The sequence below is a fragment of the Poecilia reticulata genome, chromosome 13 (assembly GCF_904066995.2).
Source record: "Poecilia reticulata chromosome 13, P_reticulata-male-v2, whole genome shotgun sequence".
Lineage (NCBI taxonomy): Eukaryota > Metazoa > Chordata > Actinopteri > Cyprinodontiformes > Poeciliidae > Poecilia > Poecilia reticulata.
The window spans coordinates 13,743,460-13,766,921 of NC_088842.1; the positions used below are offsets into that span (position 1 = coordinate 13,743,460).

At 44.6% G+C, this 23,462-nt stretch overlaps 1 protein-coding gene across 3 annotated transcripts in view; it reads right to left on the reverse strand.

Annotated features, from left to right (window-relative positions):
* Nucleotides 1-463: 463 nt before the first annotated feature.
* Nucleotides 464-23,462, reverse strand: part of kmt2a (lysine (K)-specific methyltransferase 2A) — a 41,096-nt gene continuing 18,097 nt past the window's right edge. The window contains exons 10-34 of one of the 3 annotated variants that reach the window (XM_017308217.2): nucleotides 23,204-23,299; nucleotides 22,847-22,967; nucleotides 21,721-21,834; nucleotides 21,392-21,576; nucleotides 21,099-21,275; nucleotides 20,033-20,143; nucleotides 19,704-19,777; nucleotides 18,211-18,425; nucleotides 18,032-18,129; nucleotides 17,807-17,944; nucleotides 17,565-17,723; nucleotides 16,716-16,827; nucleotides 16,534-16,612; nucleotides 16,252-16,412; nucleotides 15,631-15,777; nucleotides 12,960-15,534; nucleotides 9,676-12,324; nucleotides 8,671-8,739; nucleotides 8,368-8,594; nucleotides 8,070-8,144; nucleotides 7,774-7,948; nucleotides 6,749-6,856; nucleotides 6,576-6,656; nucleotides 5,824-5,953; nucleotides 464-5,740 (exon numbers count right to left, since the gene is read on the reverse strand). In XM_017308217.2, coding sequence (XP_017163706.2) covers nucleotides 5,465-5,740; nucleotides 5,824-5,953; nucleotides 6,576-6,656; nucleotides 6,749-6,856; nucleotides 7,774-7,948; nucleotides 8,070-8,144; nucleotides 8,368-8,594; nucleotides 8,671-8,739; nucleotides 9,676-12,324; nucleotides 12,960-15,534; nucleotides 15,631-15,777; nucleotides 16,252-16,412; nucleotides 16,534-16,612; nucleotides 16,716-16,827; nucleotides 17,565-17,723; nucleotides 17,807-17,944; nucleotides 18,032-18,129; nucleotides 18,211-18,425; nucleotides 19,704-19,777; nucleotides 20,033-20,143; nucleotides 21,099-21,275; nucleotides 21,392-21,576; nucleotides 21,721-21,834; nucleotides 22,847-22,967; nucleotides 23,204-23,299 — 8,352 coding nt within the window. In that variant the 3' untranslated portion in view covers nucleotides 464-5,464. Of the gene's footprint in view, nucleotides 5,741-5,823; nucleotides 5,954-6,575; nucleotides 6,657-6,748; nucleotides 6,857-7,773; nucleotides 7,949-8,069; nucleotides 8,145-8,367; nucleotides 8,595-8,670; nucleotides 8,740-9,675; nucleotides 12,325-12,959; nucleotides 15,535-15,630; nucleotides 15,778-16,251; nucleotides 16,413-16,533; nucleotides 16,613-16,715; nucleotides 16,828-17,564; nucleotides 17,724-17,806; nucleotides 17,945-18,031; nucleotides 18,130-18,210; nucleotides 18,426-19,703; nucleotides 19,778-20,032; nucleotides 20,144-21,098; nucleotides 21,276-21,391; nucleotides 21,577-21,720; nucleotides 21,835-22,846; nucleotides 22,968-23,203; nucleotides 23,303-23,462 lie in introns of all 3 variants that reach the window. The other 2 variants (XM_017308218.2, XM_008425637.3) reach the window with 2 other exon arrangements.

A 23,462-nucleotide genomic window follows, 5' to 3' on the forward strand; every position in this document is an offset into this window, starting at 1 on the left:
CTAGTGGCAGTGCAATGATCCCATTTCCAAATAAGGTCAGAGGTTGACAGTGGTCCGTCCCCGCCCCTTTCTGTTTGCTGCAGCGAGGTCCTTCTCGGTGTGGCTGAGGGTGTGACCCCTTGTTGACCTTCCTGGAACAGGTTCAGGAGGTCCAGACCCTTCGAATGGAGAGGTGGTTCTGGAAGCGAGGTACGCTTGACGACAGCAGACACTTTTCAAAACCGTTCAGGATCAAAAATCATCAGAAACTACATAGGAACTTTCAAAGACTGTAAAATCCTCAAGATTTCCACACCATAGTAAGTTGCGTATATTTCTACGTTTTTCGAGACTGCTGCTTACTTTTCATGACTGTGTAAAAATCCTGTTTTCTAGATTCTGAAGTTTCACCTAAAGCCTAAAGTCCAGGCAGAAACCCAGAGATAAATACAAACTTCAAGGAAAAACAAGAGACAGAGAAGAGTAAAGGCGACATGTTTATTATTTAAACTATCACTTAAATAAAAAAAGTGCATAGAAAATAAACATGATTAGAAACTTTTTTTTTTACATTATGTACAACTTTGTTACCTAATTATACATTCAACCAAGTAGTTTGTGGTTTATTTTTCACGGTGGTGGTTTTCCTTCATTTCACTGATGTGTCGAACACTGTTGAATGGGAGAACAAATGAATGCCATAAGAAGTTTTTTTTCTTTTCTTTTTGTTTTGTTTTTTACAGAAAGCAGGAGGATGTTGGTATAAGACAAAGGTATATTCAAGGCAAAAGAAAACTGGCCCATTCATGATCCCTCTTTGTCCACATCCCACTGTGACCCCACCCCGCCTTTTTTTTTTTTTCTTTTTTTTTTTTGACACTACATCCCATCTTAGGCTGTCTATACACAACAAAATTACACATACAGGTTAAGTACTCCTACGACCTCTCCAGAAGTTTGAATTGTAAAAGAGCGGCTCCACATGGTTGCTGTGGTAAATAAATAAATTAAAGGTTCTCAATGTCAGCATTTTCACTTTCTATAAAACAGTACATCATAAGAACAACCAAAAAAAGCTTCAGAGGAAAGAAAGAGATAAGAGAGGGAGACATGAAAGCAGTCCAAAGTGAAAAAAAAAAGAAAAAAGAAGCCATTATGGTTTCTTTAAACCTCTGGTTTCCACAAACCAAACTTTGAATTTTACCACATCAAGTAAATCGTCTGAAACGTCCCTGTTAAACGAAATCTGAGAAAAAAAGAAAATAATAAAAAAAAAAAAACCCATTCGCTACAACAACCAGAAAAATAAACCCAAACATCTGACCTCAAGAAGTTCACAACCACGTTAACACGGTTACATTTCTCATCACATGAAAACCATTTCGTTCCAGAAAACAAAACAAAAAAATGAAACAAAGACGACAAAAAAAACTGCAGCGCTCCTTGCTGGCGAAGGATTCGCTCACAGGCACAGCAAAACTGGTACTGGATATCAATATACAGAAAAGAATGATGCACGTTAGTTTTATCTGATAGTACTGTAACACAAAACCATTATAGAGTACACGGAAACGTTGCTATTAACCGTTATAAATCCGCTGTTTTGCTACTGTAACTAAGTTTGTCTGTCCATTCCATATATTTGTATAGATACAAGAACAAGAAAGTACTATGCATGTTTCCATATACTGTTGAGTATTTATACTATAATTACAGATAATGACGGAGAAGGGCCACTGGTGTGGCGTGGTAAAATGTCCAAGGAGACGACAGAAGATGTTTCCTTATATGCTGCTGATAACGTCAAAAGAACCTCGACTCACTGTTTCACACTCTGACCCTGAAGACGGAGCTTGTTTGAAGAGAAAGCCCTTAGCATCAGTAACCATGTTTCGTCTTCATCGCCGGTACCGGCGGAAAAACGGTTTGAGCTAAACCAGCAAGAACCAAAACCGCTGATGCCATTTAAGGTCTTCCATCTCTACAAGAGAGAAAACTAAACAAAAACAAGGAAGAAGGAAACAAAAAAAACAAAACAAAACAAAAACGCAGCTGACCAAGTATCAACACCATCATGGGTCTGGTGATGTGGAGGAAGAACATACATTCATTGTTGACCTTAGCAGCAGAACCCAGCGAGCCCAGCGGTGGCGCCACGGGAGACTTATCGGGAAGGAGAGGGCCGCCGGTGCGTTCCCTGAACTTCACTTTTTTTTTTTTTTCCGTTGAGCAGAAAGAATCAAGTGCACTTCGCTGGAGCTTCAAAACAAGAAACGCCCGACCAGAGCCTGGTTTCACGCAAACTCTGGCTTCATGTTCTGTGCTTGTGGTTTCAGCACTTTTGAGTTGCATTCTGTCTGGAGAAAGAGCTGAGTTTTGTTTTATTATCCTTCCTTCTTCTTCCTATGAGTATTCAGTGCCTGTTTCACAGCTCAAGTGCAAACCGTCCGTGGTTCGTATTTTAATTTCAGTTCACCAGAATAACGGGGGCAGTAGCTGCAACAGGTCGCAACAAAGTCGGCGCGAACAGCGTAAGGATGACACGAAGGGATACAAAACATGGACTCTGGTTTCAGTTGATCCGGCCTTTTAAATATTTGCTCTGGGACATGAAGGTTTGTGGAAAAAAAAAAAAAAAGAGAAACGGAGGAGGAAACCAAAAGAAAAATATGTTTCCTGAATGCTGGTGAGCTATGAATGCTTCTTTGTTTTTCTTTTATTGACTCAATGGAGATATGACGAATGCTGCTGATAAGAATTAAAATAAAGGCACCTCTTCATCATAGACCAAGTCTGTAGAGGGACTTACAGTGTCTTGCTAAAGTGTTCACTTTTTCATATTTCATCAAACAACGACAACCACAAACTTCATCGTATTTCATTGGGATTTCATGCAACAGGCCAACAAAAAGTAATTCATAACTGAAGTGGAAAGAAACCTTTTACAAATCTAGAGCAACCAAATGCCTCCAGACGTAACCGGGTCAGTAAATGGGACACAACTACAAACCTACCAACACCTTGCATAGAGAGCCTGAATGGGAGAAGCAGCCAAAGACACTCAAAGTGACTCTAGAGGAAAGAATTCATCAACAGGACAACTGGAAGTCCTGAACTTCACCAATTAGTTTTTAATAGAGTGGGCAAGAAGAGATCCATGTTGAAAGAAAGCTTGAACAAGTCCTGCTTGCAAATTAATCAAAAATCATGCAATAAAACTGACACAAAACGTCAGAAAAACCTTAAACACACCATCTCCACCATGAGACACGGCGGTGGCTGTATCATGCTGCGGTGGATGGGAGTTAAAGGGCAATCCAGTCTGACTGAGCTTGAGTTATTCTGCTGGGAAGAATGGGTGAAAATGTCCGTCTCTTGTGCAAAGCTGGTAGAGACAGACACCAAACGACAGACTGAGAGCTGAAAGCAATTTGGCAAACTGTTCACTTTTTATCTACTACTCTCTGCTGGTCAATCACATAAAATCCCCCCCAAAATGCAAACTTTGTGGTTGATAAAATGTGAAAAGATGCATGAAAACTTTTGCAAAGCACTATTTTTAATTTGTCTTTTTTTTTTTTTTTTTTTTACAAACGCGAGTAGCTTATTTGAATGTTTCCAATTAGCAGTGAGCCAGTCGACGTCCTGGTTGATCGCAGAACGGATTCGATAGCAGCAGCAGCCTGTGAGCGGACTCGACTCTCGGATCGACGCGGTGTGGAGACGATAAGGCTGGAGAGAGAGAGGAGATATCTGCTGTAGATCCACAATCTAAACTCTCTCAAGTGCATAATTATAGTTCGAATGACGGCCAGACCAGTAGCTACAACTGGGACATTTAAGAAAGAAAGAAAGAAAGAAAAAAATCTATAAAAACAATAAAAATGAAATAAACATCAGCTGTGGCCAAACGGCCTGGCGTAGATAAAGAGCTACTGGTGGACTGAACTAAACAGGAACCAAGCCACAGACCAGTGTCAGTCTTTGGAATCAAAGAAAAACATTCAGGCTCCAAATTTAGAATAAAACAACAAAAAAAAACATAAACTTTGAAAAAGCAGTGGAATACAAAACATATCGACCAAGCATTAGTGTTTGTAAACCTCTATTTCCTACAAAAATGGCAATAAAATAAATATGAATTTTTAAAAATATAAATACCATCATTAAGTGCTATTCACTAGTGAGTGCTTTTAATCTTTTTTTCCTGTTTTTTGTAAAAAAATATACATTATTTACATAGTTTTGTTTTCTTTTCAAAAGCAAGCATGGTATTTCCCTGTCTGTAGAAAAAAGACAGATAACAAACAACAAATAAAAATAAAAAACAAAAAACATTTTTCTTTCCCCTTAATAATGGTTATCACAACAGGCCCGAGAAGAAAGGGGGGGGAGAGCTGCATGAAAATTCAATTTAACAGGATGGCGTTTGGTTCTCTTGCTGCTGTGGTTTTGGGACGTCCCAGCTTACACAATTACCAAAGACAAGTCTGATAATAACAACAACAACAGCAGCAGCGTTCGCAGACCTGAAACGCTGCGGATGCGTCATTCGGATGAAGCTCCAAAAGTAACAAAGAAAATCATTTTACGCACGTCTATTCAAGCACATCAGTAGGTTTCCCTGGTCCCCTCGGCCGTCAGTCCACCAGAATCTCTAGCTGCCTCGCTCCCTCGGGCCAGAGGCTTGATCCAATCATCTCAGATTCACTTTTAACCAATCAGCTGAGGCTGAATCTGACGACAACCCTTTTACAGCAACGGTAAAAAAGTAAACGGTTCTCTTACTAACTCAACTGTTCTCCCCTCCCTGATGTCTTTGTTTTTCCTGTTCCTGCTACTTTTCCTCGTCCTGCTCCTACTAGTGTTTCCAGCTGCACAGCTCCCACCAGGCTGCGCCTATTTACAGGGTCAAATAAACGCTCTATAGGGGAAGGTTTCAGCTCTGAAGGCATCAGGGCACACTGAGACAAGGAGATATGCATCAACAACACAAAAAAAAACAAAACAGAGTCCTAATTTAACCTCCAATAAAATAAAATACCACTGTTTCAAGTCCCTTCAACAAATTGCACTTTGGTGTAAAACGGATCCAAGTTCTTTGTTTTTTTCCAATGTATCCTTTCCTTTAAAGTTCACATTAGTAGATCATAATATGTTTCTAAAAAAGGAGTTGGCCGATGTAGAAAATAAAAAAATATGAAGGGATAACTATCCTCCAAATATAAATAAAAAGGTAATATATTGCAATGTCACGTCTCGTTACTCACCTTTCCAGGTGAAACTTTCAATGCCGAATATAAATTAGACAAAAGGAGGCACAATATGTTTGGGTTTCTACATATGGCCCTTTCTGCAGACGCACCGCGGCCTGCAGCAGCAGCTGCTGCTGATGATTCGGCAGCAGCTGGTGTCATTTTTGTAGCTTAAAACTGTAAACCGGCAGGAAGCGGAGTCCTCCTCCGAGTCGTTCAGGTGGGAGCCGTCAGTTGAGGAACTTGCGGCACCTCTTGGTGCCGCAGTTGCAGGGCAGCTTGCTGCTGGCGTCCTCGATGGGGAACTTGTAGTCGTAGGTGAGCTCCTCGCCGCAGCAGATGCGACGTGAGGCGAAGATGACGATGTGCTTCTGGCCGTCCACGGCGATGACCCGGGAGTAGCAGTTGGGCTCGCAGGAGTGGTTGATGAAGCGGGCGGCGTTGCCGTGCACTGTGGCGTCCACCACCTCATACTCGTCAATGCGGAACATGTAGCAGCCGATTCCCTTCGGGGGGGCAGAGGAGACGGGGGGTTTAGCACGCTCTCGGTTCGCCCAGAAAAATAATGGAAAACTGTCAGAGGCCTCACCTTCCCGTCGTAGTATTTCTCCCGCTTGTCAGTGAGCACGGACCGGATGACGTTTCCAGAGTATTCGATCACCATTTCCCCGGCCTCGATGGTTTTCTTGCAGAACAGACCGCGGCCGTGAATAGGTGACCTGCAGTGGGAAACAAGAAGACTCAAGTTCTGCAGCAGAGACTTAAAATCCTTTTTTTCTTTACCTTTTGGGCCTTTTCGCATTATGTCATGTTGCAAACACACTTGAATGCATTTTACTGGGTTTTTGTTCAAGTTATTGGACATCTGGATTAGCACTCATTTCATCATCTAAAAACGGCAAAAGTACAGAACAACTGCAAGCCCAATCAGCCTGAACAGAAAGGCCAGGCGAGGAGAAGCAGCCAAGATGCTAACATGCTAGTGGACTGAATTAATGTTACTCGGCATGTTGGTGTGAACCAACACAACACTGGAGGAGCAGCAGAGATTCCTGGTTTTACAACTAAGATCTACTTGGTGTTGAACTTCCACCTAAAGTCCCATTTTTTTTCACATAAAGTTTCTGAAAGCTATCAAGAGATAAAATTCATGTTCTGTGAATCATCTTTTCGAAAATTGTTTTTTTTTTTTAACCTTTAATATTAAGACTTATAAAAATGTGAACTGTGACTCTAAAGCAATGATTTGTACATAAGCTGCTAACAATGTAGGTGCCACTATTCAACTCTCCTGCAGACTTCTCTTGTTTAAACACGAACAGCTAATGGCATTTATCTAACCTGTAGACGCCGACCGTTTCCTTAGAGGTGGCTTTGAGCTGTTTGAACCTCGCAGCAAGCGGCAGCTCCATGGAGGCCCGTCTGAAGTGGCAGCATGAGGACAAAGTAAAAAGCAGCTTTATTACCAATTCCACACCCGTGAAACCGAGACCCAAATAACTTCTGTGACTTACCTTGCAGTCCTGAGCTGCCCTTCCTCTTCATCTTCCTCCTGCGGCCGGTACTCGGGGGGCTGTCGGTGTTTTGAAGCCAAGAAATTAAACATGTCAAATATGGACCTCCTGGTGAGAAAAGAGCAGCGCAGGATCGAAGCATTAGTGAGACAGACGGGATGCAGAGTATAAAGAGTCTGTTGAGTCAACTGTGGGAAAAGTGTTGAAGCAAAGGCTGGAGTGGGACAGTTTCTGATTTACTTTAGGCTCCTTTTGATATTTACACACCTGAGCAAGAGTTCACGATGCCTCCAAACTACAGGATTAAAATATCCACTTTAAATAGCTAGAATCTCTGCAGAGAGGGGGTTTCTGAACACCCAATACATTTCATACCAACGCTGCAGCTAAGAATTAGCTTAATATTCAATTGTTCGGATTAAAAAAAAAAAAAAAAGACAGTCTACAGATTTCATCTTATTTTATACTATATTAAAAACCAATAAAAATGCTAACAGACAAATAAATTTCTTTTTTTAAATAAAATTAATTTTATTGCCTAAAAATCAGCAACATTTTTTTTGCATATGTTTGATCTTTTAGCAAAGGATGCATCTGCAGCTTAAAAAAATACTTCTGTCATCAACAACTTTCTGGCTGATATAACATCAAAACAGTGTACGGCTGAGCTGATGATGATTTATTTATTTTTATTAATTAAATAAAAAAAATTTAATTAAAAAAAAAATCTCTTGATCACAAAAGTTGAACCAGTTGAATCTAAGAGTCCTGATAGAACAGATATACAGACAAAAGGTGTACATCTTAAATGAACATTTAGACATTTTTTTAACAGTTTCAGTTTAATCACTGCTCTGAATAACGTTGTTTTTTCAAGCAAATTGCTTTTCATAGAGTCTGCACACTCCTGTTAATTAATCCAGAAGTAAATCAGTTGACGATAATCATCATCATAATCGATTCATTACCATGAGTCGTTTTAACCCTGATTCATACCCAAACGGTTCAAAAGTCCTCACTCTGACCTGTGATGGATTTCTGCGCGCGCTGAACCGTGGGGGTTCAGCGGGGGCTCGTCCGTGTCCTCCGGCTTGTGGAAGCGGAACCGGTAGCTCCGACAGTGCCTGGATCCGTACAGCTGCTCCAGCAAGAAGACCACCGCTTCGTGTACGACGCCCAGCATCCTGAGTCCGTTCACACCTGCGGGGGGAGACGGCGGGAAGAAGCTCCGAGTGAGACGGCAGCCTTTCACTCTTGACATGCAGCGAATTTCTGTCTGGAAGTTTCTGGTTATTTCTGAGTTGTCAGGAACGTTTGTTACCTTCGAAGGAAAGCTCTCCGAGTTGTGCATTGGAGCGAGCTTCCTTCACCTTATCAGTCAGGGACTTCCAGGCCTCTGTAGGACGAAGTATTAACACATCACAACTGGAAAAGCAACATTTCCGGCATCATTTTTAAAGGAAATTGTATTACAGTTGTAGCCGTTTTATAGATATCAATACCCACAAATATATAAAAAACTGTTTGTTTGTAATTATCACTCATGGTGTTTGTGTCTGCTCTTAACTATCAAGTCAATCAAAGCTAATTTACATGCGCAGCATGTTCTGTTGGCTGACCTTCGATGCTCTCACAGCGAATGTGGAAGCCGTCTTCGCTGTAGATTTCAAAGATGATGCCCTTTTTGGGTTTGCCGTCCAAGCCAGAATCTGCGCTGCTGCCATCCTCATTGGGCGGTGAAGATGCCGGAAAAGACCCAGCTTCCCCAGCTGCAGGGGGTTTGTCTTTTTCCACCATTTTTCCCGGTATGGCATGACCTTCAGACGTCTTCTTTTTACCAAACAAACTGGAGATAGAAATATCAAGCACCAGATCAATATTTTAGAATTAGCTTTACTAATACGATTAGAGGGTCTCCTTACTTCTTGTTGGTTGTCTTGTCTGGGGGCTTGCCGGTGTCCATAGGTTCTGGAGAGTTCAGTTTTCTGGAGCTGCATGGACAAATGATAATTTTTTTAATTGTTATTATTTGTCAAGGTTTTGCAAGAAAGTAGTTATCAGAATAGAAAAGTATTTGAGCTTCTTTCTTCCTTCCAACAAAAGGCTTCTTACTTAAAAACTTCCATAAAGGGCAGATTTGTGGATTTGTGTAACTAATAGTTGTCAACAGATTCTCCTGCCTGACCTGTGGCTCCTCCAGAGCTACTATGAGCCTCTTTGGTTATTTCTCTGATATATTCAAGTCTTTGCAGAACAGCTATATTTATACTGAGATTAAATTATTCACAAAAAGGACACCATTTATTGCTTAAGTGACTTTATCATTGGGGGTACCGTATTTTCCGGATTATAGAGCGCACCATACTATAAGCCACAGCTACAATAAAAAAAACAAAACAAACTGGAAACGCACATATATAAGCCGCACTGAACTATAAGCCGCTCTCGGTTTTCCATAAGGACACGGCAGAGGGCAGAGACCTAATCAACCTGCTGGATTTATTAGGACGCAGCCCTCCGTCTAAAAAGCAGAACCATGGTTTCGTTCACGCAGATCTTATGTGCAGCGGCTCTATTTCCCTCCTGTTTTGCCAGATCGATAGCCTTCAACTTAAAAGCTCCATCATACGAGTTTGAAATCACTTCTCCGTCGTGCCTACTGCTAGCATGTGCTTGTTCTAAATGAAAATTAGTGCTTTCTTCTTTGATTTCTAATTTTGACTTCCAATGATTCACTTCCTACTACAGAGCCCCCTGGTGGTCCAGAGAAAAGCCGCACCGGGCAGTAAGCCGCAAGGTTCAAAACGTGGGAAAAAGTAGCGGCTTATAGTCCGAAAAATATTTGCACAAAATGTTGAATATATTGCACAGCATTTTTCTTTCACCTCACATGTCAAAACCAGAAGCAAAAAACAGGAATTTCTCACCTTGGGTTTGAAGATGGCAGCAGTTTTCCAGGGTTGCTGTGATATTCATTTGCCTGGGAGGCCTTGAGCTTCTTCCCGCCGGTGATCTCTACACTCTGTCTGCCCCTCTTTACTTTCTTCTTGTTTTTGTCAGTAGCTAAAACTGCGGCCGACGCTGCTGTCGCTGAGTTAGTCGGTTTCTGATCTGACGATTTGAGGACAGGGTTTGTTCTGTTGCTCTGGGAAAGCAAAGCGGCCGGTTTTTGGGTGAAAACTCCAACAACACGTCCCTTGGCGGGGCCCAGATGGGCAGAAGGGCAGGGAGATAAAGCTGCGTTACGGTTCGGTTTGGACTCAATGGTCTGCACTCTGCTGATGGGCTGTGGCTGATGCTGCAGGTGAACGTTCCCACTTTCTGCCTCGCCGTGCTGGTTGACGGCCATGCTGATGGTCTGATGGGTCGGCAAGACGCAGATGCTGCTGGCGATGGATGTTTGAACGGATGAGGTGAGCTGCGACATGAGGGGAGCTCCCCCTGCTGGCTGGAGGACCACAGACTGATCTGACAGTCCCAGACCATGTGGACTTGCTTTGAAGAGGAGGTTACTGATCGGCCCGGCGATTTCTGCAGAACTCAGCACCGGGGTGGAGAGAGACACTGATCCCGGCGCCAGAAGCCCGGCGGAACCACTGGGCGGGACAGAGACCACATTCAACACCGACTGGCTGCTGCTGAGGCCGGAGACGGAGCAAGGCAAGATGTGCGTTGAGGAATCGTGACTCAGGATGCCAGTCTGAGGATTTGGAATTCTCTGCTGTATGAGAGTGGTGGGATCCAAGTACATGACCCCGCCTGACTTGGGCCTCTTGATGATATTTGGGACTTTGCGCTGGGGGGCGGAGATTGCGCTCAGCTCGACCAGGCTGCCGGGTTGTCCCGGGATGCTCGCTGTGATCTGCTGGGAAGACAGGTTGATCAGAGTCATGTTGGGAGGGCCCACTTCAGACGGCGCCAGGGCGGGCTGGCCGCGGGTGCGAGCTGGTTTCTTGTTTTTCCTCGGCAGACGAGAGATGGGCCTCTTCTTGCCATGAGAGGAGGCGATCACAGCCGGGGAAGAGGTCAGGGAGGAAGGACTGGAGACTATGGTGACGTTGCTCGTGAGGCCGAGCTCGTGAGGTCGACCCGCCTCAGAGACTAGAATCTGGTTCTGGTCGGAAGGCTGAGAGGGCAGACCGATGAGCAGGCCCGAGGTGGTGCTGGGTATTCCCGTTTGGAAGCCCGCCTGGGTGGTTCCGGTAAACGTGTGAAGCTGAGAGGGGTGAGGTATGGTGCCGAGGACTTTGCCACCAGCGGGGAAAATGGGCTGGCCTGGAGACAGACCAGTGTTCAAGCCTCTGGTGATGGTCATGGGGCTCAGCACGGCGGAAGTTGTGGCTTCCATCACTCCTGTTGCGCTGATCTTCTGGGTAACGCCGTTTGGCACCGTCTGAAGCACATAGAGGGGCTGGAACTGCTGGTTGACCACAATGAGTTTATCAGGACCCGGTTTGATGACTGCTGGGCTCGAGACCTGAGCCTGGGAAGGACCTGGACCAGGAACTGGACAGGGACTGCCTGCAGCAGCGGCTGCTGCAGCTGGGAGGTATTTCTGACTCGGAAGAGGCATGGAAGGAGAATTTGGCAAAACAGATGAGCCAGAACTCCTGTTTACTTCATGGTTTCCTGGAGTTTCCACCCCCTGACCAATAGCGGGGCTGGAAATGAACTGTTCTGGAGTCATGTGACCCTCTGCAGTCTGAACGTCCCTGCTTCCCAAAGCAGCACCGTCGTGCTGATTCTCGGACGGCGAGACGCCAGGACCCGCTGGTTTCTTATCGCTGCTCTTTTCCCCGCTGATGTTGTCCGGGTCGGAGTTCAAACCCAGGATAGTGCCGTCTGAGGTATTTGAGATGAGGCCGCCGGCCGAGTGGTTCTGGCTCGTGCTGACGGCCGGGCTGCGTGTCGTCAGAACCGAGAGGTCCGACGGCAGCTCAAGTGGAAGATATGGTTCTTCAACCGATATGGAGCTGTTGACGCTGGCCTCCACCACCCCTCCGCTCTCAGCGCTGGGCAGCGGCTGCGAGAAGTCATCAAACAGAATGTCTTTGCGCCTGTTCAGGTCATAGGTCTCGTCCAGCAGCAGCTCAGAGGACGATGGCTCGGACTGCTGACCCAGAGTCGGCAGCGACATGGACGGCGTGTTCAGCACAAACTCCATGATGTCCGACGGCAAAATATTCCCGCATTCGTCGCTGTTGTTGTTGTCGGAGTCTGACTTTAGCAGGTCTGTGCTGAGGGAGAGCTGGGCTTCCAGAGGATCCTGACCCTGGCTCTGCGGCTGGGATTTGACGCCTCCGCCGAGAGGAAGACAGTTTTCCTTCTGGTTCTTTCTACTTTCTCGTGTGTTGCCGCCGGTTCCACCGCCGCCGTTGTTTGCCTCCTTGCTCGAATCGTGGGAGTCGCCTTTGTCCGCGTGCCTTTCTCTGCCCCTCCTCTTGGGCGCGCTCTTCTGCGGGGCAGAGGAGGAGGTGGCCGTGGTGGTCGTGGTGCTGGTGGTGCAGACGCTGGTGTCGCTCTCAGAGCCGTCGTCAACGCCGTCAACTTGGCCGATTTGCTGTTTGCCCAAGGATCTGTTAAACACAACACATATAATATGTAAGGTAATGACAGGAAGTAAAGAAAGAACAAGAAATCAGACGATTCTAAGCTTCAGCAGTGACAGACATCACTGACAAAAACATTCCTCAGTGTGAAAGTTGGTAGTGAGTAGAATTGGGCGATACATTTATTTAAATTTCTTCAGATTTAATTTTTGGAAAATCTTGATTCTTTTTTAATCAATGAACTCCTCTTGTTTCTATAGTTGAGTGATGTCAACTCACTCAAAGCCCATCATCTTGTTTGACAAGCAAATCCTACAGCTTCCGTTTAAACTTTACCTTTAATAACATAAAGTTACCTAATTTTTAAAGTGCAATCAGTAATAATTTTATAACAAATTTATATCAGTAATAATTTCTTGGTTAATGTCAAGTTGTCATAACAAAGACATTTTAAATAATGTCAACTTTGTATTAAAAGTGTCATAATTTACCAAATGATGTTTTATGACAAGAGTCAAATATTTATGAAGGCTTATTCATGTTCATGACAGGTGTTATGTCATGTTTATGACAGTGTCATGACAGTCTTATCCACCCCCCTTCAAATAAAGTGCTACCAACATTTCAGTAAATAAATGTGTCAAAAATAATTGTGTACTAACAAAGTACTCAGCATGTCCTCTTCAGTTTTTCCTTGAGCCCTTTGCTGCTGCTGTTCCTCGTCTTTCAGAAAGCGCTGAAGCTGGGATCCCCTTCCTAAACAATCATCCAGCCCCTCTATTGACGGCAGGCCTTCGCCAGGGTTGATTATTGTCCGAGTGAAGTTGTAGTAGTAGGAGTCTTTACCCCTGTTATTTATTCCTCCATCTTCGTCCTCGCCACTGTCAGCAGATGAAGACGAGGTGCTCATATCATCCGCTCCGTCCACCTGCCCCTCAGCCGACTTCTTCCGTCCGCCGGTCCTCCTCTTAACCACGGCCCCCGCTCCGTCACCGCTGCCGTAAAAGGCAATGTCCTCCTCGCCGTACGAGCGGACGCCATAAAACGGAGTGAGTCCAAAGAACATGTTGGAACGTGCGCGGGCGCTGCGCCGCGGGTAACGCCTCTTGGCTGAGCCCGAGCCGTCGCTGTCGTCTTCATGATGCTTATCCTCCATGCCTCTGTCATGGTCGTCCTCCGGGCCTTCGCCGTCGTCCTCCTCTGCACACTGAGAAAGGAGGCTGTGGTGGTCTCTGAGCCTGTGGCGTGGACGGTTTTTGCGGAGTTCGTCTTCCTCCATCTGAGCCTGGGTGTCGGACTCGGAGCTGTCGCTGCTGCTGACAGAGGGCGAGGAGAACAGAGGGGACGGGGCGGAGCGGTGGGTCCCCTGTCCAGCAGGGGAGACGGTGGAAGAAGTGCTTGTGGGACAGGAAGATTGCGTCCCATTGGGGTCAGACTTCATATTGGTCTTGAGCGGAGTGTGAGAAGAGAGTTTGACTGGCCGCTTCTTCTCTCTGGAGGAAATCGACAACTGGTTGGTTATCTGTTTGGTGTGAGACTGAGTCGCGCTCACTACGCCTTTCTCTGCAGCCAAACTGGTCTGCATCTGCTGGAAGCTTTCTGGATTGCTGCTGCTGTACTTCCTCTCTGGACAGGGGAAATTCTCTCTGCTCTTTGTGGAGAACCTGTCCTCTCCCTGGTTCTGCTGCTTCTCCCCCTGAGGCTTTCCTTGGGATTTGGTGCTGTTTCCGAGCACTGGAGCTTTGCTGTTGTAGGAGCTGGAGTTTGGAGAATGTGTGCTGGAGCTGCCTGTGGTTTTTGCATTGTTGTTGAGAAGAGGAGCTTTGATGCTGCTGCTGTTCTGGTGGGTCTTCTCTCTGTCTCGGTCTTTGGACACATCTCTGCTGCCGGCTGATCTGACTTTGGGGTGTTTGTCTTTGGCAGCTGAGCCTGCAACCGGGGAGGTCAGGTGCAGGGAGCTCCGTTTGCCGACATCGTCCTCCACTGATGTCCGTGATGAAAAGAGGGACTTCCCAGCTGGACCTGAAGAGTAATCATTAGATTTCAGTGTACTGGACTTCTGCGGGGAGCCAGATTTTCCAACGACGGATTCCTTATGGAGTGGAGACGGTGTGGCATTCCCAGTGGCGCTGCTACTCTCCTTCCCTGAGCTGGGCTTGTCCTTGAATGGGGGGATGTTGGAGGGTGGATTGGATCGGTGACGAGGCAACAAGCTTAGACCATCGTGGTCTTTGTTTCCATGTTTTCCCTGCTTGTCGACCTGTTTGGTGCTGCCACTCCTCTGCTGACATGAGAGAGCAGCAGTGCCCACTGGGGGAGAAGACTGTCCCGAGCCCCCCGGTGCCAATCTTGGACTCTTGGTCTCACTTCCAGTCCGCCTCGATTGACTGCCGGTATTGCCATCTTTAGCTGAGCCAGAGTCTCTGTTTCGCTCTGCGCTTCTATAGCTGGAGTCTCTAGAGGGAGGTCTACCCCTGTCAGAATCCCTGCTTGATGGTCTATCTTTACCTTGGCCCAAGTCTTTTCCTCCTTCCCTGCTGTACTGTCTGTGTTTCTCGGAGTCCCTTTGTCCCACATCTCTGCCGAGAGACCTAGATTTGTCTATACCCTTGTAGCTAGGATTTTTGAAAGATGTCTTACTCTTATCCGTTTCTCTATTACTCGAGTCTCTATTTGCAAACCTCCCCTTCTCAGAATCTCTCGAGGAGTCTCTACTCAGCGGTTTTCCACTTTCAGATTCTTTCAGACAGGAGTCTGTACCTATAACTCTTCTCTTTTCTGGCTCTTTGGCTGATATGTCACCCTTGTCAAAGACTTTTTGCACATGCTCTCTGAGTGATTTACTTTTTTCTGACTCCTTGGATGCTTGGTTTCGACTTGACGTCCTTCCCTTGTCCAAATCTCTCAGGCCTTGTTCCCTTGCTGGTTGCAGCCTGTTTCCATCTGTGGAAAAGGATCTGCCCCTGTCCCCATCTCTTTGGACTGGATTCTTTTTTGAGTCTTTGATGAGGTGTTTGGATTTTTCAGGGTCTCTGGCCGGGGAGGGAATTAGAGGAGGGGGCGAGGTGAGGGGTCGTGACAAGCTCTGAGGTGCAGAGGTCAAGCCTCTGTGCCTGTTCAGCTGGTGGGGAGGAGAGGAGAGGGAAGGGGAGCTGTGCCGTCTGGAGTCAATGTTGCGAATGCTCGGATTCCCCGGTGAATCTGCCACAGCTTGGCTTTGGTGCAGCGGGATTCCCTCTACGATGAAAGAAACAAAAACTGGTTTAAATGTACAAAACTTGTGAAATCATTTATAATTATGTTCTAAACACAACAGGAGGTGCATGTTGGTACCTGGAGAAGACATTTGTTTGGAATCTACAGCGCGCTGGCAGGGGGGGTAGCTGGGATGTCTGTTTCTGGTGTAGACCCTGAGCTTCGGGGTATTTGCAGGAGAGAGGTTTTCAGAGCGTCTTGGTGACTCAAATGGATCAGGAAAGTCTGTAAAAAAAAAAAAAAAAAAACACACAAAAACATTTAATACTACAAATACTGTTATTAATACAGAACCACAGAGAAATTCTATGGTAAAGAAAAAAACTCAGTAATGGTCTTGATTACACACACACTGTGTGAGTCTTCTTATATTTTTGAAAACACAAGATGTTCAAAATTACAACCCGGAACCCAATATGGCTGATATATATGAGTTGATACTGACAACTATTGATTAGTTTTGATTAACTGATGCCATCAACTTTGCTTAGCTGACCATGAGACGTTGAGAGGCTAAAACCTTTTCTCTGCCTACATGCCCCAGAATGCTGTGCGGTTCTGGACTGGAGTTCAGTGAAAACCCATTGGACGTATCATCTATTGATACCGATAACGTGTCTATCGCAGTATATATACTTTTTGTGCTTTAACGCAGCTTACAAACAGGAATCGGAAACAGAAAAGTCAGTAAGTTAGTACCTGTAACAGGAGGTGGGCTGTGTGCAATTGTGCGATTCTCCTCAGGACCCATCACACTCTTCATGTCAGACTCTGCCACTGGAGGGTGACAAACTAATATCCTGCAGGTGTACACACAACGCTTTCGGGCGTCTAAAGTGCTCCAGTATACCCTCGAACATCTGAGGAAAATAAAATGTTTTCGGTTTGATGAGCAATGTCAATTTCCTCTGAGGTTAATCCAGTTCATTTCTGTCAATCACTGATAATAATGACAACGTCTAGATTAAAAACTCCACTTACTGGTATCCAACTGGGAAGAGCTTCCGTTTGCAGTCTGAGAGCTCAGTCAGTATTCCCAAACAATCAATTGTCATGGAGCCTGCAGTGACAGTGTGAGAGTCAGTGTTCAGCACACAGAGGAAATAAAGTTAAGAAAAAGAAATGACAGGCTTTAAAATCAATGTTTAGCAACAGCATATCACCTATTATCATGTGGACATTTTCAGACTCCAGCCCTGCCAGCCACTTCCTCCTGAGACTGATCCCTTCCAGGTCCACCAGGATTCTGCGGGTTACCTCAAACCCCGTCACCACCTGGTAGGAAAATACGCAAACAGAAGAGATGAGGGGAAAACCTTCTCACAGCATGAACGCACATGAACTGCTTCTGCTCTCTACAGTGTAATAAGACATAAGAATTTATATCCCATTATGACGTTTTACCATTTTGCCACATAATTAAAAACTTCAGGTTAGCATAGCATAGTTTATAACTGCAAAAATGTTGGAAAATGATAGATGGTGTAAACTGAAAATGTTATAATGCATTTATAAACAAACCAAACTCTTTAAAAAAAAAAAACAAAAAAAAAAAACACTGCGCCAAGAACCACAGAAGAAAACGAAATGAAAACTTAAGAAGAAGAAATTAGCACAACTTCACAACTTCTTTCTTCACAAAACAGAAACGAAAATAAAGCGGCATGAGATTTTGTTGTCTTTGGTAAAGGACCACACATCCTTTCTCCGGCTGGCGATAGACTAGCGGATTTGTTTTGGGTCGTATTTACCCAGAATGCCCTGCTCTGTGGTCCGCTTCCTGCTTTTGAAGTTCCATTTACTCAAACCGAGACCTGGGTTTTTAGGTTTTAAAGTGGACCGAATGCATCCAAACCTTTTCAGACTTTTATTAGTAAAATAAATAAACAAATAAACCTTATGACATTTTTTGTGTCACACTACCACATAAAACTACAATAAAATACATTGTTTTATGGGAAGAAATGTGCAGAAGCTCCAAGAATATCAATAATTACGCTGTCCTTACTTACCTCCCCCTTGATGAGGTCCCTGTGCTTTGGACAGTAGACTTTCCTGTCTTCCAGGAAAACACAGTGGCAGTTGCGGGCACACATGAAGTGGTAGCTGCTGGTGCAGGAGGTGAGGCAGCAGCCCACAGTGGCCCCCATCTTCTCGCACCTTTCACAGTTCTGCACAGAAAAAAAGGCAGGTTGAGAACATCTGCAGATTAGATGCATGAGGAAAGAGAGGTTACGTGGACCGAGGGTCTCACCGTTTGCCTTCCTCTGAGAACAGCGGCGTGAACGTTTTTCAAAGCTCCGTCGTCATCTTCAAACACCTCCGCAGACCAGAGAGCGCAGTTCACGTGAGCCCACTCGTTCTGACCGATGTATAGCAGCCTGCCGCAGTCCTAAAAAACGCAAAAGAGATATTTCCAGGTGATAAAGACCTGATTCTTTTGACGCCGTGAAGTGAGTTGGGATTGTTGGGGACTTACATTGGTGTACTCGTCTCCATACTGGAAGCACAGCACACACTGCCTGGTATCGGTGATGCCTGGAGGAGGGAGAAAGGGTTCACGACTGTCCTCGTGATCTGAAGGGAAAATAAAACACGTTTTAAAAAAACGAGAGTTTCCATGCATTTGGAGTCCTTTATTTATTTTCATTGGCTTACCTGCCAGGAGGTCAGGTGGCGGTGGCAGTGAAGGAGGTAGCGGAGGTGGTGAAGCTGGTGAATCTAGCTTGGCAGGGTTCTTGGGCTGCGGAGCTGGGATGATCTTTTTCATGAAGTGGGGGTGAACGGCCCGGCAAAGCTCCTGCCTCTCCTGCCACTGGGCGTAGTTGTGGTCCAGGGATGGAGGAAGGACGGCGTTGGGGAGAAGCCCACTGCTGGTGAACAGTACCAATACTTAGTGGGACAAATATCACTTATTGTGTTATTTATGATTGTGTTGTAGTAAAAATGCCCCTTATTGGGTTTTCACTCGGGTAGACTGGTGAGACCAGGATGTTGATGCAAGAGTAGCGAAAAGTGGAATACTAAGAAATAAAGGCTTTCAAATATCCATCCATACTAAAATATTACTGAGCTACTTATTTAATCAGTCTGTATATAACTGGGTATGAAGTGGATCTGTATGTTTTGTAAAGTACCCAAGGTATTTCTTCTGAATTGGCACGTTTAAATAAACGCAATGAAAACAAATTTTACAGTCGGTGATGACGAAGCTGTGACAAGTGTGTAAACAAAAATCTAGCATTAAAATAAAACACAGATCTGGAGGGAAAACACTGAAGCATTGAAGCTCATCCAAAGAGTTTTTGTCAAGTTGAGCGATGCTGATGATCTGAAGCTTCGAGCCTCAGATCATCAGCAGAGGAGGCATCCAGAAACAAATCCTCCCAGCGACAGCCTCATGAACCACGCGCTGCATCGCTGGGTTTAATGCGACGGCTGAAGCGATCCAGAACGCAGCAGTCCAAGCTAACAAGTAAACCACAAACACGTATCGAAGGCCCTTTGAGAGAAAACCGACACGGTTGCGGTTTGCCTCCCTCAAAGCCGGGAGGCAGGCGGAATAAACGGCGTGAGGAAGCTGACAACTAAATCCGAGTGACTGGCTGGGTAAGAGAACGAGTGAAACAGAGACAGGGTGAATGAAGTTTTCAGGAAAAATCTCAGCATGCAGAAAAACATCCCTCCAATATCAAGAGGATGATTCGGCTCATATATTTAAAGATACATATATATACCCCACATTTTATTCCTTCTATCAATAATTACAGAGCCGTGCTTCTTGCAAACATCACAAAGATTTTTGGAAAATCTCAGATTACAGCAGTATTACGGGTCAAAGCTTCTCTGTAATTACAAACGTAGCTTAGAACAGCGTTTGAGAAATGATAGCAAATCACACATTTGTCAATACCACCAACTGCCAGGGACTTTCGCTTAAAATACAGACTCCCAGACTTTATTCGTATTAGGGTGAGCTTTTATTTCGCTCGTTATAAAAGAATGCTTTCCCCAATTTGATCTCCATGCTTTCAGTTTCAGCTTAGCACGAGATGTTCCGATATCAAATAACCTCAAAAGCTAAGGGACAGGGAAAATACCAAACATTATTTAATTACGATTGCGTTTGCTACAACGGGATAGAAACTCACTTGGCATTGACTTTTTGCCTTTCCCAGAACCTGGATTCCTTCACTTTGAACCACGGGAAGATTCGGTCCATTTGCTGAAACAGAAAAAAAAAAAAAATTCAGTGGAGTTCGCAAGTCAGCGCGGACCCGTCATCGAGGGCGAAGCGGCACTGTACGACACCGGTCTTCATAGATCACAACGCTGACACTTGACATCGTAAGGATGAGTTTTGGCCAAACATGAGAAAACTACTATTCAAACTGTCTTAGTATGTGTGAACCATTTTTCTTTGTTTCAGCTGTAATTTTGCAGCGATGACGCCAAACCAAAGTTAGTTTAGGAATCTTACCCGAATGAAGAAAGACTTCACCATGCTGTTTGCTTTCCTGCTCTCAGGCTGGCCTCCGTCGCTGCTGAAGGCCGTCTGAATGATTCGCACGACGTCGTCGCTGAACTCCACCTGGGAGGCGAAGCATGAAAACACAAGCACAGCATGACCAATACAGAAAAAAAAAAAACCCCACCCAGATCCAGGTGATCATCTTTCAATCTGCATCCCAGGTTTGGCCAGAGATGGCTAAAGTAACATTGCTTGAAATCTTCCAGAAAGTATTTTATATGTCTTGTCCATCTTTTCTTTAAACAAATATACTGTATAGGTGCAACTTAGGAATTTTCCTTTCAATTAAATGTTTCAATTTATGTTCATTATTGTTTAAATAATCGTAGGTCTTATTTCTGTGGCAGATTTGATGAGGGAGATTTAACATTCACAACATGCTGAATATCCAGGCATTTTATGTTTAAGTACATAAGTAAAAAGGCTTTTCCTTTAAGTTATGCATGTCACGCATTTATGTTGTTATATGTTTTTGTTAATGTGTCAATTTAGTGCAAAATCTTTCCGAGCAAATCAATGGTTTTGGTTTTTCAGCCAAACGATCAACTAATTAAAAGATTAATCATTAAAAGTTGCAGCCAAATTCAGTTTGGGTGAATAAAAACGTAACAAAATACACTTTTTTTTTATTTGTCACTCTGTCAGATTATAATCCAACTGTGGTGGAGTGAGCAAGTTGTAGTATTGATTTGGTGATTGTTTCTTGGTATGCATTCTGTTTATTGTAACCTTTTATTACACAGCAGCCGTCAACACAGAGAAAATCAAACCCAACGGAAAAGTCAACCAACCAGGAAGCTCCTTATTCCTGAACATTTCAAATCATCCATGTCATCTCGGCATTAAAAATGCAGCAGCTGTTCAAAACCGTGTTTACAGTAGATGTGATTCCACTTTGCCTGCCTTCATTAAATATGAATGTGCATCAAGTATCTCTCATTAAAGAGCAGCAGACTCCAAATTTGAAATTTTGTCTGTTGTAGCTTTGCTATAAAGACCGAGGTCAGTTACTCACCAATGAATTGTAACGGCCCTGATCCATCTTTTTCTCAACAGACTCGAGATCCGGAGGGGAGTCGCTGGGAGGGGTCGGGGGGACCTCCGTCAGGACCGGGGGATCCGGGCCCTCCGGGGATCGTCGGGATGGAAGACTCTCCTCTGTTTCTGGATTCAGCTCTGGAGGCTTCACCGCCTGTCGCATGATAAACGCAACACGTCCGTACAGCTGAGGCTTCATTTTGCTGTAAATTCAACTACATCAACTGTATTGTGGCAGCGCCGTCTAAGACGCCGATTTGCGTTTCTCACTTGTTTGTAGCGCAGCAGGTGCGTGGATGTGCGCGAGTTGAGCAGAGCGTTGAGAACGTTGCGGATGCAGCCCTGAAGCTCCCTCTCCAGCGCCGTCCTCCACTCGGCCGGGCGGCGCTCCGTGCATTTGGTGCACGTGTAGGCCGCGCTCTGTGGCAGCTTTGACAGCAGCTCGAACGTTTCGTCTGACGGACAGAGATACGACCGGCCATTAAGGCCCCTGCCACTCGGTTTACTGCCTGTCGGCATCCGATCAGGACTGCCTGTCAGGCCTCAGACACTGAGCGTGCTTTATTGGTATTACGGCGTCTGCGTGGCGTCGCGGTTACCTGTAAGGTTCTCACACTTGCCATGAACCCATTTCTTGCAGCGACTGCACTCCATGTTCTTGCCGTCACAGTCGTCATCTTCAAAGCACTTATCACACAGTGGGCAGAGATTCCCTACAGGAAAAGATTAGAATCAGATGAAATGTGCTTTGACAACATTTTTGATGCCATCTGCAGCATTTCCTACACCAACTAGAAGTGGTAAAGCCTTCAAAACATATTTGTTTTTAAACTGCAGTACAATAAACATTCCTTAAATTTGAGAACATTTCAGAGACAAGAAAAAAAAATGTTTTTAGGAAACGTAAATTATGTGTGCCACAAGTATTAGCACTTAAGCTGCTAGTATTTTTGCACAACCTGATTTTGTTGGTCATTTTGGCAATTTCTTGCAACTTTCCACAAGGTTGCAGCATAGAGACAAACAAACCTTAGACCATTTTCTCTCTGCTCAATCTCTAGATTGTCTTCAGTTTGTGTCCTTTGAACACATGGTTCCATTTAAAGACCTAGTAGAGTCAAGCAAACTCCACATATTTACATTTGGGATGGTATGTCATCTAATGGTTGTTATGGAGACTTGTTGACTAAATAAGTTGATTGTCTACTTCTCCAATAGTGAAATTTGGAGAGATAACCTGCTTTCCTTTCTCATCTAGCTTTGCTTCAGTTCTATTGTGTTTTGTTGTTTACTTTTTAATTATTACTCTCAGAAAAAACTAGCAAATCTTTCATGCCTCTCATTTTGAAGAGTAGCAAAGAAAAACCAGCCATATTTTCATCCCAGCACCAGAATCAGCACCAATAACTAATTAAAAGTTTCTCTGAGCAGAAATGAACATAAACTGGAGCTTAATTTATTTTAAAACTATTTTCAGGGATGCCTTTAAGAATGGGTTTGAGATTTCACAAGTATTTTTTTTCTCCTTGATGTGGTTTATATTTCAAACTAACTACAGATTTTTCTCACTTTAATGGTGAGTAAAAGGGAAAATTATTTCAAGGATTTTTGCCCGTCTTTACCAGAAGGTGTTGTAACATTGACTGAAGTTAATCATTTCTTTCAAGTCTAAGAAAGAAAAAGCAGAAGTGCTGAACTAGTGACCGGCACGTTGACCTCCCTCACCTTTAGAAAACAGTTTGGCACAGTCGTGACACATGGAGAAATCATGTGACCACTGGGCGTCCCAGGACTTCCCAGGTTTGGTGGCTCCACAATTCTTACAGCGCACACACTTGGTACAAATCTGAGGGGGGAGGGGGGACAAAACACATGACCGTAAAGACCAAAGCGCTTCAGTAAAATGTGTAACAATTGTGAAAGTGGAGCCACGATGAGGGGGAAATATTTTGATAGACACAAGCTATGTAGTTCAAGTGAATTGAGAAGATAAGCAGTGAACCCACAAGAGGAAGGAGAGGAGGAAAGAGAGTGTGAAATTTGCTTAGAAGTGGGTGGGAGTACAGAGATGCTGATCCGTACCCAGACTCTCTTCTTCTTGGTAGGTCTGCTGGGGTAGTTGGGACCCAGGCACTCCGGGTGATAGCTGTTACGGCACTTATCGCACTCTAGCAGCTGCTGCTGCGTTGCAAAAGGCCAAAAGGAAGATGAGGAAAAAAAATTTAAATAACAAATGAGGCACTGATAACTCTTTTTAAAGTTCTACACTCACATTTTTAAAACCGGTGCAAGTGTGTCAGCGGCATTTATAAATGAACGAACGACAACAATCACTGCTTTT